The sequence below is a fragment of the Phycodurus eques genome, chromosome 6 (assembly GCF_024500275.1).
Source record: "Phycodurus eques isolate BA_2022a chromosome 6, UOR_Pequ_1.1, whole genome shotgun sequence".
Classification (NCBI taxonomy): Eukaryota; Metazoa; Chordata; class Actinopteri; order Syngnathiformes; family Syngnathidae; genus Phycodurus; species Phycodurus eques.
This window is the reverse complement of record NC_084530.1, coordinates 24711373-24726540: the sequence shown is the minus strand read 5'-3', so window position 1 is coordinate 24726540 and position 15168 is coordinate 24711373. Positions and strand designations below refer to the sequence as shown.

General features: G+C 39.4%; 1 protein-coding gene across 2 annotated transcripts in view; it reads right to left on the bottom strand.

Annotated features, from left to right (window-relative positions):
• Window positions 1–315: 315 nt before the first annotated feature.
• Window positions 316–15168, bottom strand: part of dkk2 (dickkopf WNT signaling pathway inhibitor 2) — a 30971-nt gene continuing 16118 nt past the window's right edge. Inside the window, exons 2-4 of one of the 2 annotated variants that reach the window (XM_061679973.1) lie at window positions 6401–6554; window positions 5212–5346; window positions 316–2520 (exon numbers count right to left, since the gene is read on the bottom strand). In XM_061679973.1, coding sequence (XP_061535957.1) covers window positions 2270–2520; window positions 5212–5346; window positions 6401–6554 — 540 coding nt within the window. In that variant the 3' untranslated portion in view covers window positions 316–2269. The remainder of the gene's footprint in view (window positions 2521–5211; window positions 5347–6400; window positions 6555–15168) is intronic. The other variant, XM_061679974.1, reaches the window with a different exon arrangement.

Genomic DNA, 15168 nt, shown 5'->3' with positions numbered 1-15168 from the left:
GAAGTGCCCGGAGAAAACCCATGCAGGCACGGGGAGAACACGCAAACTCCACACAGGCGGGGCCGGGGATTGAACCCCGCTCCTCAGAACTGTGAGGCAGACGCTCTAACCAGTCGTCCACCGTGCCATCAATTAAATATGTATAAAATATATTGGTTTCTAACATTGGACCCACAAATATGGACCCTTTTTATCATATTGCAACTGCTACTAAAAAATATAGCTTTGTATTGTGATAGCAATATACACTGTTGTGCAAAGTAAGACTTCGTCCATTAATACAAAATACATTCTTTAATTTGTTAATCATTGTAAATATGCAAAACAAATCAATAGCACTTATTCACAGAAAACAATATTTAGTTGGATATAAATCTTATCATATACATACCATTTACACAATGTATTTGTGTTGCAGAAACTTTCCTTATGATGCATAATCCCTCTCAGATATCTACTACTGTATGGCTACCATTTCTTCCCTTCACTCTTCTCACCTTTATTATTTGGCTGTACCATTTAGGCTTTAAATCTCATTATATGTACATGATATACACTGTTTCTTAAATACGTCGTCGCCTCCATTCTATTTACAAAATAAGCTCATCTATGTTTTGAAATGGTTACAAATAAAATAGTAGAATACAGGGAGAAAAGATAATATGTGGACTACTGCTTTTAAAAATAGACACTGGTAGCTACAAAAAAACACACTAATGCACAGTTTTGCAGTCATTGTAAACAATGTTCTGGCATAATTTGACCCAGCTGGCTTCGGAAACATTACCCCTTGTAAGAACTGGAGAAGTAAACGCAACAATTTTAATTACTAAATTACATTTAGAAATTACCTGAACAATGGACGGAATACTCACGGCTAATAGATGACTTGTTTTTCTTTGGTTAAGAGTTTTAAGTGACGTTTCCGAGATTTTTAACTGGGAATTTCTTTGAAATGCAGTTATTGTTGCTGAGCTGAAATACCAGTGAAATAAATAAACGGAGGATTATAATTATGATTAGCGTATCACATCATATAATAGTAATCATATCCCTATGCACATATGACCAAGAGTGGCTAGGAGTACTGTAGGAATGAAATCTGTATATTTCTGCCACTTTTCCACTGCACAGTACCATATCAGCTTGGTTCGATTGGGATGGTCCACTTCAAAATAGTAGTACCATGGAAAATTACAAAAACCACGCATGAAGGCATAGTAGTCAGACACTCTAACAAAAAACAACAATGGAGAAAAACGAGAGTCTCCTGTATTTAAAAGACAAATTTTATCCGAGGGTGACAAGGAAACTAGGACGGTTGAAAAGCGGAAACTGTAGAGTAGAATAGTGCAGCAAAGGACTACGCTAACATTAGCATGTGTGTTTATTTGTTGTCATTCCTATATTAATTTCTTGGAATATATCTGAACTAATGAACTGTGATAATCTTTCAGACGGTTAGTATTAGCATTGGCTTGATGGTGGAATGGTGTTTAGCACATCTGCCTCACAGTCAGGATAGATTTGGTTTTGAAACAACAGTGGAACCGATCTTCCCAAAAACATCCTTCTTAGCAACTGCCTCTAAATTGTCGATAGGTGTGATTGTCACTGCAAACGTGAGTTAATATGGTTGTACAGGTATGTCTGTATGTGCCCTGCAATTGACTGGCGACAGGTCCAGGGTGTTCTCTCTTCCAAAATCAGCTGCGATTGGCTCCAACAGTAGTGACACTACTGAGCACAAGATTACTGTATTAGTGTCTGTATGTCCGTTTAAAGAATATTTAATTATCATTATGACCATATTTAGCATTGGTATTACTATTATATCTAACCGCTATTACCGTTTAAAATTCCAAATGATTGTTACGATAACATTTTTCTTACCATTTCATGGTGTAAATGCTTTTCTGTTCTGCTAAAAGTCCAATATTTTAGAAACTATTTGCAGTCGCTAACTCATAGCGACTGGCATACGGCTTTTACGAATTTGTCATCATGGAAAGGTTCTGGCACAGGAAAACCAGGAGGACTTTAGAGCAAATGGACTTTGCAGCGTGTTGAGGAATGCACTGGGCGGTCATATTAACGATAATAATACGGCTTCTGTGCGAATATCTCCGCCTGGAGTCCCTCCGTCCCTGAATGTCATTAACGTGAAGTAACACCCACGCAGTCGTGTCTTTTTACTCCATCCCTACAGAAAAAACTACGTTCCATGGGCAGATCGGATTGCCCACTAACGGCATTGCCTCCTCCTCCTTCAGATCTTCTGGCACATGTGCAGTCTGGACTTGGACGACGAGGTGCTGTCTTTCCACACCTTGCACGAGAGGCCCTTGGCGCAATCGCAGCGCTGGAAGATCTCCAGGCTGTGCGAGCCTTTCTTCCTCTGTTTGGTGCACACCTCGCCCAGTCGCAGTACCGGCTTGCAGATTTTGGTCCAGAAGTGCCGGGCGCAGCAGTAGCCCTCAGAGCAGTCGGACGTACGCAAGCACGGATCACCCTCGTGACCTGGAAGAGAAGGTCAGAGTCTGTGAATGTTATTCTACATATATCAGTATTACATCCTGAAAAGGGCAGCACGGTATGATAGAGGCTATCACATATTCCTCACAGGTGAGAGTTCCTGAGTTTGAGTGTGAATATCTTCTCAGTGCTTGTGTGGGGTTTCTCCAGGTACTCCTGCTTCCTCCCACATTGCGAAAATATGCACGTTAGGTTGTTTGAAGACTCTAAATTGTCCATACTTGTTGAATACTTGAATGTTAGTGTGAATGCTTGTTTGTCGATATGTGCCCTGTGATTGGCTGGCGACCAGTCAAGAGTGTACGCTGCTTCTCTCACTCAAAGTCAGCTGGGATAGGCTCCAGTAAACCCTTGACCCTAATGAGAACAAATGCTATAGAAGATGGATGGATTTCCTAAAAAACATATTGGTATAGGAACAGTGAGGCCAATTCCTTTATTTTTGCTGTAAACGAAAAATGTTTGGGTTTGACATCAAAATATGAGACACTAAATCAAAGTTTATAGTTTTGATTTGTATAGCATTATTTGTTGCATAACATCAACATCATTATCTTAAATACATTCAAATTAACATTTGAAAAATGTATATTAGCTGTCCTTTGCTTGACATCACCAATCTTCCATTTATCTTATGTGAAGCGTTTCCAAGGTTTGTTGTTTTGTTGTCTGGTTTGGGTTGTTACTACTTGCAGTTTCCTTTTTAGCAGGTAAAATACATGCTCAGTAGGGTTTAAGTCTGGAGATTGACTTGGCCAGTCAAAATAAAACGTACCACTTTCTGCACTGGTTAACTCCTCCGACATGTTGAACTCTTGTCTTATGTTTATCTTTGGGTGTCAAACCTAAGACGGATTGCTTTACTAAATTTACCTGGAAATGCTGCTGTTTTTAGACTCAAGCAGCATTATGCTGATTGCCCAAGGTTATTGACATACATTCTGGTCCAAATAACTCAACAATTGTGAGCGAGCTCACGAAACGGTTCAATGTTTAGTATACTGCAAGTTTGACAAGTTTGAATGAGAAATACTTGTACAACCTGCCCAATTCCAATCTGTATGCACTCAACATTCAACAACATAATACTGAATTCCGAGCTGATGGTTGGTAAAAAATGTTTTTTTCTTGTACAGTAGCAGTTTGTACCTTTTCCAGGACCAACAAGTTGCAGCTATGTTCTGGAGTTGCAAAACCAGAACCTTTGAGGGTGCTACCCCAGTGACATGACATAGTACCCTTACAATGAAAGTACAATGATGTACCGGTACTACAAATACATCAGAGAAAACCAGGTTGACTGGGCTATACACTGTGGCAGATTTTTAAGGCTACAAAGTCCAGTTGCTGGGGTGCTACCTTCAAACAGAAAATTACCTTGGAATCCCTACAGAGTTTAGATAGTTCCTAAGGGGACTCAAATAGACTCCTACTGTACACATATTTCTGACACTGCAGGGTAGAAGTTACAAAAAAAATAAATAAATAAAAATACAAAACTGGAGTCAGGATTGTGCAGGGAAAAAAAAGCATTTTAGTAGCACTGACACTTCAGCGCATGCTTGCAGTATTTTAAGTCTGTCATTGCTTCACGGACAGATACTTAGATTAACTTTTAAAATGTGGTGATGTGAACACGAAGTAGAGGCTAAACTCGGCAGGTTATATTTTTGTTGTTGTTCTCCTCAACTCGTATTCTGTGGCGTCGCACTGTTTTCTGTCTGTGTGAACGTTTTAATGACCTCCACAACCGGTGCACAAACACCAAGAGGGTTGGGGTAGTTGTGGTTTCAAGTATGCAACCTATACTTTAGGCTTAAATATGAGGAGCTAGGCAGTTGTCAACATAGTTTGCGGTTCCATGACCCATGATGATACTGTTTTTTGTTTTTTGTTTTTTTTCCCCCCACACAATACAATTTGTACCAAATATGGGAGTGACTTAACAGTCACTGTTGGGTCAACAGACTCCTGAGGGTCTGTGAAGTACTTTGTAGTACGTTAATAAGAGGGTGTATCATCTGGAAAAAGCACATAACTGCCACAGTCCAGAGTGTACCCCGCAACTCTCCCAAACTGGCATAGCCTTCAGATCACCCGCGAGCCTGATAAGGGCATAAGCTATAGAAAATAGGTTCACGTCAACCACTGCGTCAACAATAAGTCATTTGAGCAAATAACTCATATTAACTGTTGGTGAATAAGAACTCTGAGATGATTGAGATATGTCACAAATATCATTTTGCTCATGTCTTGTGGGTGCAGCTCCTCCTCAACACTCCTTTCAGAAGCACAACAAATACATATTTTAGTCCTGTGATGGTAAACTCAATTCAGCTAAACTAGAAAATATGATTCCATTATCCGGAGTTTGGTTTGTCTGAGGATGTGGCTTCGAGGAAGGTGACCATTTCACAGTAGTGGCGTCACATTGTGGAGAATGTACATCAGAGACAAAGATGTGCGATTATCACCTTGCAGTATCAGCCAGTGGCACTGGATAAATATTGAATTTAATGATAAAAACAAACAATGAATCCTCATGACATTGAGGGGTGTACGTGGTAATGTTTAGTTGGTGTTAGAATTACAATGGGGTCCTTGGGGAAAAAAAATAATCCTGTGAGGACTCCCTGGACCTAAAAGGTTTGAGAAAGTTTAAGGATGTCGTCCTACCTTTAAGAGAATGCTTGGTGTGTGTTTTCCCGGTGCTTTTCCTCCAGTTGGGGTCTTTGGCGGAGAACTTGTTGTGTTCGTCCAAGGTGGAGATGTGAGGCGAGATCACACTGTCGGAAATCGCCATGCAAATATCTGTAAATTTGTGAAGATGAAAGGAGTTTTAGTAGATTACTCTACACTACGGTGCTTCCCCCTATATTGCAGGCAGAAGTATCAAATATCCATTTATTTAAATGTTTTAACCCTATAATTTCCATCTTGTTTGCACAATGTGCAGCCCTCCAAAAATAGCACTGTATAATATTTTCATTTATGTAAACATAGAATAATAAGATGATTAAAGAGAATGTAAAACATTATCGTGCTGCAATTCAATTCAGTGTAGTGCTCCTTCTGCTCTGTCTGCATAATACAGTCATGCAGAAACAATTGAAAACGAATGGACTTCTTCTACTGCAACTCAGTAAGTTGCTGTAATATTTGTAATTTTCCATAGAGAATAAAGAATATATTCTTGTGAGTATCATTATATTATGTCTGCTTGTTTTGTTCCACCATGTGTGTTCAAATATCCGTTGCTTAAAGGGTTGTAAAACTGTGTCTATCAATGCTAAGGCATTTTCTATTTATGTTTTAGCATGAAGCTAGTGGGGGCCGTTCTTAAGGCAACATAGTTTGCTTGTTTTTAATATACAGTGTGCAATTCTCTTTGTTTTGTGTTTAGTTTGATAGTAAACTTCAACTGGGAGTGGCAAACAACTTGAAACCTCTTTTTGACATATTGTTCACTATTGGTCAAACTGCTGCTTTTTGTGAAGTGAGTTGAATTGAATTTACTACCACCATACAGCGCTTGTATCTCAAGTTTGCCCTTGCAAATCAAAATTAAAAAATCATCAAAATGACGGCTTGTATCTGAAAAAAATTGTGAGGTCACTCTTATCTCAGGGCATTAATGTATTAATGATTTATGATTTAAAGAGCTGAAGTTGGAAATGCAAAAACAAAGTTTGACAAATCCCCACACCTTTGGGAAGTTTCATTACATTTGCATCAACACAGCTAAAATGCTCTCTCCAGTGCAGATTTTCTAGTTATTGGGGGTGATAAACCTGATTAACGGGGGTTTACTGTACTAATATTTTTAGTTTTAAAAACGTATAGCGGTACTCTGTTTTTGACATACAGTTATGGCAGCGGTTGCCGGGGCAGCACATGGCGTCCCGGTGGCAGCGCTTCTTCCTCCTGCGGCAGGCGAGGCAGCGCAATGGCGCCTGCTGGGGGCTGTGGCAATAACTTCCCACGCTGCACTCCTTGTCATTGCTGCACGGATACACCTGCTGAGGAAACATTAATTCATTCAGTACATGCTCCATCCATCCATCCATTTTCCTATGTTTCTCCGCAGTCAGATCGCGGGGGAAGTAGCTTAAGCAAGGAAGCCCAGACTTCCCCAGCCACTTCATCCATCTTTTCCGGGGGGGGATCCCGAGCCGTTTCCAGGACAGCCGGGAGACATAGTCTCTCCAGCGTGTCCTGGGTCATCCCAGGGGCCTCCTCCCGGACGTGCCCGGAACACCTCACCAGGGAGGCGTCCAGGGGGCATCTTAACCAGGTGCCCGAGCCACCTCATCTCATCTCATCCTATCCATGCGGAGGAGCAGCGGCTTGACTCTGAGCCCCTTCCAGATGACTGAGTTTCTCAACCTAGTACAGCACCACTCAATTCAAATACATTTGACGTTTTTGCGACCGGTTCTCTGCGCATAAAGCTGATGAATTAGTCGGGTTTTTTTCTTGTCATATTGTGGGTTAATTTGTTTAACCTTTTTGTTGTTTGTAATATTACACTTAATGATATCACAATAAGTCGATATCACAATATGTCGTTTCTTTTTCCTTTTATTTTCACTTCAAATATTATTTTTTCCCTCTGACTATTATAACATTTTCTCATAAAATTTGAAATTTTGATAGCCCTTTTTAGGATAATGACTTAAAATGTATGAATGCGTTCTTGTTATAGCATACATTTTTCTTGTAAAATTCAGCTCTTCATGTCATTATGAGTTAGTTTGTAATGCTTTTAATGTACTATAATAACTTTTTTTCTCTTAAAATTGGAACTTAGTTTTCTTTGTTCGCCGTGTTTGATCTTTTTTGCTTGAAAAACTAATTATCATCAAACATTTTCTTGATGCGTTCCAATCATATTTCAAGTTTTAAATTTCCCCTTTTTTCTTTTCATTTAATCACATTTTCCATCCATCCATTTTCTGAGCCGCTTCTCCTCACTAGGGTCGCGGGCATGCTGGAGCCTATCCCAGCTATCATCGGGCAGGAGGCGAGGTCCACACTGAACTGGTTGCCAACCAATCGCAGGGCACACATAAACAAATAACCATTCACACTCACATTCACACCTACGGGCAATTTAGAGTCCTCAATTAACCTACCCTGCATGTTTTTGGGATGTGGGAAGAAACCGGAGTGCCCGGAGTAAACCCACGCAGGCACGGGGAGAACATGCGAACTCCACACCGGTGGAGGCCGTGGATTGAACCCCACTCCTCAGAACTGTGAGGCGGACACTCTAACCAGTCGGCCACCGTGCCTAATCACATTTTGTTAATTAAATTGTAATTATGGTATTTTCTTGCTATGTCATGATTATTTTGTCCTAAAATAATTCAGATGTTTTTTTTCATTGCGTAATGACTTATTCTTGTGAGATAAAAACGTACTTCTTTTAAAATGACCATTTGTTTTTCTCATAATATTACAACTTCATTCTCTTTATAAAAAAAAAAAAAGAAGTTTTTTTAAATCCCGGAATTAATAATTTTTCATAATAATACAATTATTTTCTGGTTAAATAATGGTCTATTCCTCGTTGGGCAGCATTCAGGTCAAAAACACTGCAAACATATCTCTGGAAACAACAATTCAGGCGATTCATAGCGTAACATTGGGTATAACTGCACATTTTAAAGCCTCATTTATGCCCCTTTTGCAGTCGCCTTGTGATCGTGATATTGAGCAGTGATTCCCAACCACTGTATTGTGGCACATTAATGTGCTGTAAGAGATGATTAGGCATGGGAAACTATACAAATTCAGTTAATGGTTCCAAAAATCATTAATTAACTACAGATAAGGTTAAATAATCTTAGTTCATCTATTGTATTTATATCAGTGACGAACAGGTCCATTTAGTCTTGTTTGCGTGGTTTGTTCTTGGCTCGCTTTGTTTTTACTGCCAGATTTCTCTTGCCGTGCCCACGTTTGTTTCTGTCTTGTTTTTGTCATTAAGAATTTATGTTTTGAGTACTGTTATATGGCATTGTGTAAAGAATTGTGTTTTTGGTTTGGGAGGAGAAATGCACAGAATGTGATTTGAGAACTCTCAAACGTACCTGCTGAAAAATGCCCTTATTTGCGCCAATCAACGATTTACAAAATATTTTTTGAATCAAGCATCCATCCATCCATTTTCTGAGCCGCTTCTCCTCACTAGGGTCGCGTTTAATTGTTCAGGCAGAACAATTAAATGCTCTTAATAAAGTTAAAGTATGTGCCTTGGCTCAATAAAGGTTTGGGAATACTGATATAGAGTCTAGATGGATGGAATTGTGAATTGTTATTCAACAGGAAGGCTGCAGAACAGAAGTGTTGCAGTAGGAGATGAATGTTTGTTGATTTGTCTTTTTATCAAGTTAAACCCCAAAGCCGCAATGTTTTCATACCCTTAACCGACTCGCTGTTTGTTTGTCTAAACCTGTGACTCATCCTTAGAAAATAGCACTTTGTTGTCCATACACATGCCTCAAGTCACTTTGTGTCTCTTTAAGTGGATATCCAGCGGTAGGCTGACTTCATACAGTATCTCCACTCTTGTAAGCGCAGACATTTTTCTCACCACCCGTTTTTATTTTTATGCGCTCCAGACAATTGGAGCAATTAGATCTCCAAAGTCAACGCTTTCTCCCACGGTTCGGTGGCGTAATGAGCACTGGAGACATAACTCAGGGGTAATTACCCACACTAATCATACTTCTTTGGAGTCCATTTAGTCTTGTTTGCGTGGTTTGTTCTTGGCTCGCTTTGTTTTTACTGCCAGATTTCTCTTGCCGTGCCCACGTTTGTTTGTGTCTTGTTTTTGTCATTAAGAATTTATGTTTTGAGTACTGGTATATGGCATTGTGTAAAGAATTGTGTTTTTGGTTTGGGAGGAGAAATGCACAGAATCTGCTTTGAGAACTCTTAAACGTATCTGCTGAAAAATGCCCTTATTTGCGCCAATCAACGATTTACAAAATATTTTTTGAATCACACATCCATCCATCCATCCATTTTCTGAGCCGCTTTTCCTCACTAGGGTCGCGGGCGTGCTGGAGCCTATCCCAGCTATCATCGGGCAGGAGGCGGTGTACACCCAGAACTGGTTGCCAGCCAATCGCAGGGCACATGTAAACAAACAACCATTCGCACTCACAGTCACACCTACGGGCAATTTAGAGTCTCCAATTAATGCATGTTTTTGGGATGTGGGAGGAAACCGGAGTGCCTGGAAAAAACCCACGCAGGCACGGGGAGAACATGCAAACTCCACACAGGCCGGGGATCGAACCCCGGTCCTCAGAACTGTGAGGCTGACGCTCTAACCAGTCAGCCACCTTGAATCAAACAAACAAAGAAAGCAGCAAAATATCAATACAGTGTCCCCGCGCTATATCGCAGTTAGTTGTTTGCGCCCCCGCTACATTCTGTCTTTTTCATCGATAATTTTTTATGGGGTTTTACAATATATTTACTGTAATGCCATCGCATGTGGGAAATGAGAGCCACAGTCACCAGCGCACTTTTCAGCCATTTATTATTATTTTCTAACAACATACACCAGTAAAACACATAAATTCAATAAGCACACTCACGTAGCAGCTGCTGTCATCCACAGCTCACACCCAGACACTCACACATTCGCCGACATCACGTGCCATGCTATCAGGCCCCGCTAGTTGAGACAGTATTTTCTATACGTTTTATGCTTGCAATTTTTTTGTGAATTTAAATGTTTACAATGTGTATTAAAAAAAAGAAGTGAGTTTTAATACGTTTAAAAGTGTATAAGGTGTCTGTGTGGTGTAAAACTATTATTATTATTATTTTTTAAATTGTCTCTATATCGTGGATTATTTTTGTGGAACGTGTCTGCTTCTGTTGCATAAATCCTCGCTAGACCACAGAAATCTGTAGTGTAGAGTGAAGCTCACGGTGTTACATTCCAGACTGACCCGCGAGATGTGGAAATCTGCATTTCAGACAGAAAAAGAACAAAACATTTCAACCTATTAAACACACTTGAGCTTATCAAAAAACATTTTTTAAAGTGTTCCTTCGTGCTTGTCAAGAAATGGGAGCCTGTTGCATAACATCACTTTGAAGAAACAGTTCTCTAAAAATGCAAAGCGTGTTTGTGTCAAGCTATTTGTCACTTTCTGTTGAAATTTACTGTAAAACTGACACATCTAACAAAAGACAATTAAGTATATTAAAACCCAAAATGTTCAATTAAACCATGTAATTTTGCCTTACGAAAGTCTGATAGCTTAAAGCTGACATATAATGTGAAATGCCATAGACAAGCTAATGTATAATAGCATCATTGTTATGGTAATTATAAACCTTCAAACAACTGCTAATTTGACACGCGACTGACAAAAGCACGAACACATACAAACAGAACATACAACAATACTCACAGGTATATAATCTCTCTGCTCTGTGGGAACGACTATTACTGTAGCTAAGGAGGTGACCTTCTCTGCGTCCTCTTAATTACACTGCATCTACAGCCAGGAGAGCTTACTACCGCCCGGCATGTTGCGGCACAACATAGTAATACACTGAAGGCCTGCAACTCTCAATTAAGACTTGACTGTATACTGTAAAATCCCATTTAAAAAAAAAAGAAAAAAATGATTGCTTTAAAATCAGCGATATAGCGAGGGCGCGAAAGATGAACCACATTGTATTAGGGGTAACACTGTACCTTGCTTAAGGAAGAGCTCTGAGTTGGAGGCTTTCACGGGACGTGGCATCTTGGTATAATTCCTTACACGTGTAAGCGATGTTGCCATGGGACTCGGGGGCGAGGCAGAGCAGTTGGAAATGAAGCATGTCACAAATCAAATTCGTAGAAGTGAATGATTATGCCGAAGACGTGACTAACGGTAGCGCTGATCTCCGGATGAGGTTGGTCAACATTTCTGCAACCGCAACATCTTCATACTTCAAGACGACATACAATGGTGACTCACATTAGAAAACAGACACGTACTTTCTACGCCTTACTTTGTCAAAATAAGCTTCTTACTTTTTCAACCTCCGTGGATGATTTCACAATGTAAAACAGACATAAATACAGAGGGGTAAAGTAAAGCGAGGTTGAGATCTTGATTGATTGAGATAAGTCAGTAGAATCGGGGACAGCAGCGACATGGAGGCACTTGAACCAGAAAACGTTAAAGATGCCTATGCAAATGCTTCGAAGAAACAAAATATTCCCCATCCATGGCCTTATTTAAGAGAATTGTTTGATGTTGTCGGCAACAAGAATGATTTGTGGCGAATGCGATGTCTTGTGCCAGCCTAAAACCACCATTTTGCGGCGTGAAAAAATTCTCTGTCTACTCTGGAAAAAACATACAGACGTGCTCACCATTAATGGCACCCCTTCATTTCTTGCATAACCTACATAATATCTTCAGAAATAAATCGAAATGTACCAAACTTATATAATCAGGATCTTTAAATTCGAGTTACAAAGTAATATAACAGAGAAAATTGTTTGTTTGTTTTTTCAACTTAGATATTGCAATTTCAAAGAGCATGTGCGGCAATAATGGCGCCACTCAGTATTTGGTTGCACAACCTTTGGCAGCGATGACAGCCTCCAAATGTTTCTTGTATCCATCTATAAGATTTTTGCACTTCTCAGGTGGTATTTTTCCCAATCTTTCTTGACAATTTGTTCAACCTCTTGAACATTTGCAGGGTTCTTTTCCCCCATGGCATATTTCAGTTCAGTTCTTCGAGTTGAATGAGGCAATCTTTGGGGGGAAGAGATGTCAGGACATTGTTATAGGCAGACGATAGGTGGTGTCTTAAACCTCCTCCTCTGCTTAGAGCTTTTTCTAGTTTGACATCGATGGCTCTTTCAAACCAGCATTCCTCCCAATCCAGAATTGAATTGTTGTCCCCGAAGGACTGTCCCTTCTTCTTGAGTGCGAATGAACTGCTAATTCTGGACCCAAAGAAGCCGCCCGCCTATGTGCGCTATTCGTCTTTGCAGCGGCTTAGTCTCTCCAATGTCGAGGTCATTGCACTCGTCAGTGCAATGTTCTGGATAAACAACATTGCAAAATTTTCTTCTTAATATTTTGTACCATGACCTGGATGACTTAGAATATACACAGACACAAGTAAGGTGTATTTTTTCAGTTATCATTAGCTAATTTAGCTTTTTCTGTTACTTAGTTCAAAATGACCAAAGCTGTGCTATTGTTTTGATAGCATAAAAGTGGAGCCAAAGCTAGCTAGCGTTTGGTTTAAAAAACATGTGACATACAAGCAGTCAATAAAAGAGTGAACTATTATATGTGCGGAGAAGTTTTTTTTCTGGTTGTGTATCAAAAAGAGTATTCTACATAATTAACAATAAAAAATATGTTTTACTTTTATATTTAACTACTTGTCAGATTGCAGAGTTTATTTATTTATTTATTTATTATAATTTATTTTTTTGTTACTTTTACCAGACTATTTATTTTAGACAGGTATCTGTACTGCTACTTAGTTACCGAATGTGTGTACTTCTGATGATGTATTTGTCGGAGATATGCACAACACAGCAGCCTCATACGACTTTTTAGGATTAGGGTTGGGACAACATATTTGGCTGAGACGTTGGACAGTGACTTAATCAGAGCTCCAGCACGGTTCACCGCACGCTAATACGATTCATCTTGATGATGAATAAACATGGGAACAAACATGAAAATAATCTTGTGCCAAATCGACGACTTCCAACGAGGTTTCGGAAGATGAAAGATAACCCACATGTTTCAGTAAATCTCTCGCATTATTCAGATTTCAACATGATGGAAGTCGTTAAGTCAACGTGCAATGTCGAACACATGGAGGCAATGATACAAGATGAAAGTTTGTTTGATTGAGACTTCATCCATCACCAAGGTAATGAGAGATAGTTTAACAAAGGATCAGTTCTCGTCAACATATTTTTATTTACCTAGTTTTGACATACTACATTTTTCAACAGTTTTTCCCTCCTATCAATATTTCATAGTGGTACAATATGGAGGCTTGTTCGTGTAAAAAATTTAATTAAAACAGTTCAACCGATCAGATCATTATTCTCACCCACCACTTCCTTGAAGGGTGACCGGCAGACTCGTGTCGGATTTTTCCTGGCACTTTTCAATGGTGGTTTCAATGTGAAAGGCCATTTCATTACATTTACATTAAACTATTTTATGATACATTATGACATACATAAAGTCATTAAATAACTAAAAGCATCATTAAATAATTACCGGTAAGTTATTGAATAAATAACCATTACATAACAAAAAATGCCACTACAGGAATTAAACATTAAATAACATTAAATCACTGAAAATGCCATTAAATAACTCAAAGAGTCACTAAATAAATAATTGAAACGCAAAAAATACCATTAAATAAAAAATTATAGTCAATTGGTAAGTCATTAAATGACTAAAAAGACAAATAAAGAAAATCTATAGATAATAGATAAAATACATAAAATAACAGTTAAATAAAAAAAACAAATAAAAATGCAATTGAATAAATAAGTAATTAAATCATAAAAAAATTAGATGCACAAAAATGAGCTTGGACGCATAAAGCATGGTGAATCAGCATCCACAGATGCACAGCATTGCTTAGCCACATCTGTATGTGTTTCTGAACTGCTTCAGCTCATTATTATCCACTAAAAGTACGAGTCTTATCTTGGTACTAGGTGGAGTAGGGCGCGTTATCGTTCCGTAAATACAATGGACACGATACTTTTTTCCGGATACATTTGAATTGTTGTGGAAACACCCGGCGCGTCGCTCACGACGCAGCGAGCCGCTGGCGGAACGGCTTTGGCTCCATAGATGGACACACCGGATACACTTTAGAGAAAGTTAACTATTAAGTTCACTACCCCGTGAGCTATAACTAGCTCACGAGCTAAGGAGCTAAACAACTCGCTCTGGCTTGCTCGACATCGTTTAAAACAGAGGTCACTATCTAGTGGTCCGCATCCAGACGCAGAAGCAGTCCCATACCTACCCACACCACAGCCAAAAAAGAGGTTATGATTTAAGACATACGGGACGCCACAACATATTACAGGCTTTACGGTAGTGATGAAACGTGCATTTGGAAAAAACGACGCGTAAAATGAAACGGTCCGTGTCATTTTTGTTTGTGCTTCTCAGTGGGAAGTTCACACGGGGAGCACTAAAGCATTAAAAGTGCATATATGTAAAATGCCATTATGAAATGAAACAAAAAAGGTTTTGAACAAACATAACCTCTAAAATGGTTCAGTTATTAAATTTTCGTAAATTAAAATATGTACAATTGTCTGAGACTTAGACAGCACGGTGACCAACTGGTTAGCACATCTGCCTCACAGTTCAAATCCGGCCTCGCCTGTGTGGAGTTTGCATGTTGTCCCCATACCTGCGTGGGTATTCTCCGGATACTCCAGTTTCCTTCCACTTTCCAAAAACATGCATGGTAGGTTAATTGAATGGTTGTTGCGAATTGTTGTATGTTTGTATGTACGCTGCGATTGGCTGGCGACCAGTTCAGGGTGTAACCCGCCTCTCGCCCAAAGTCAGCTGAGATAGGATC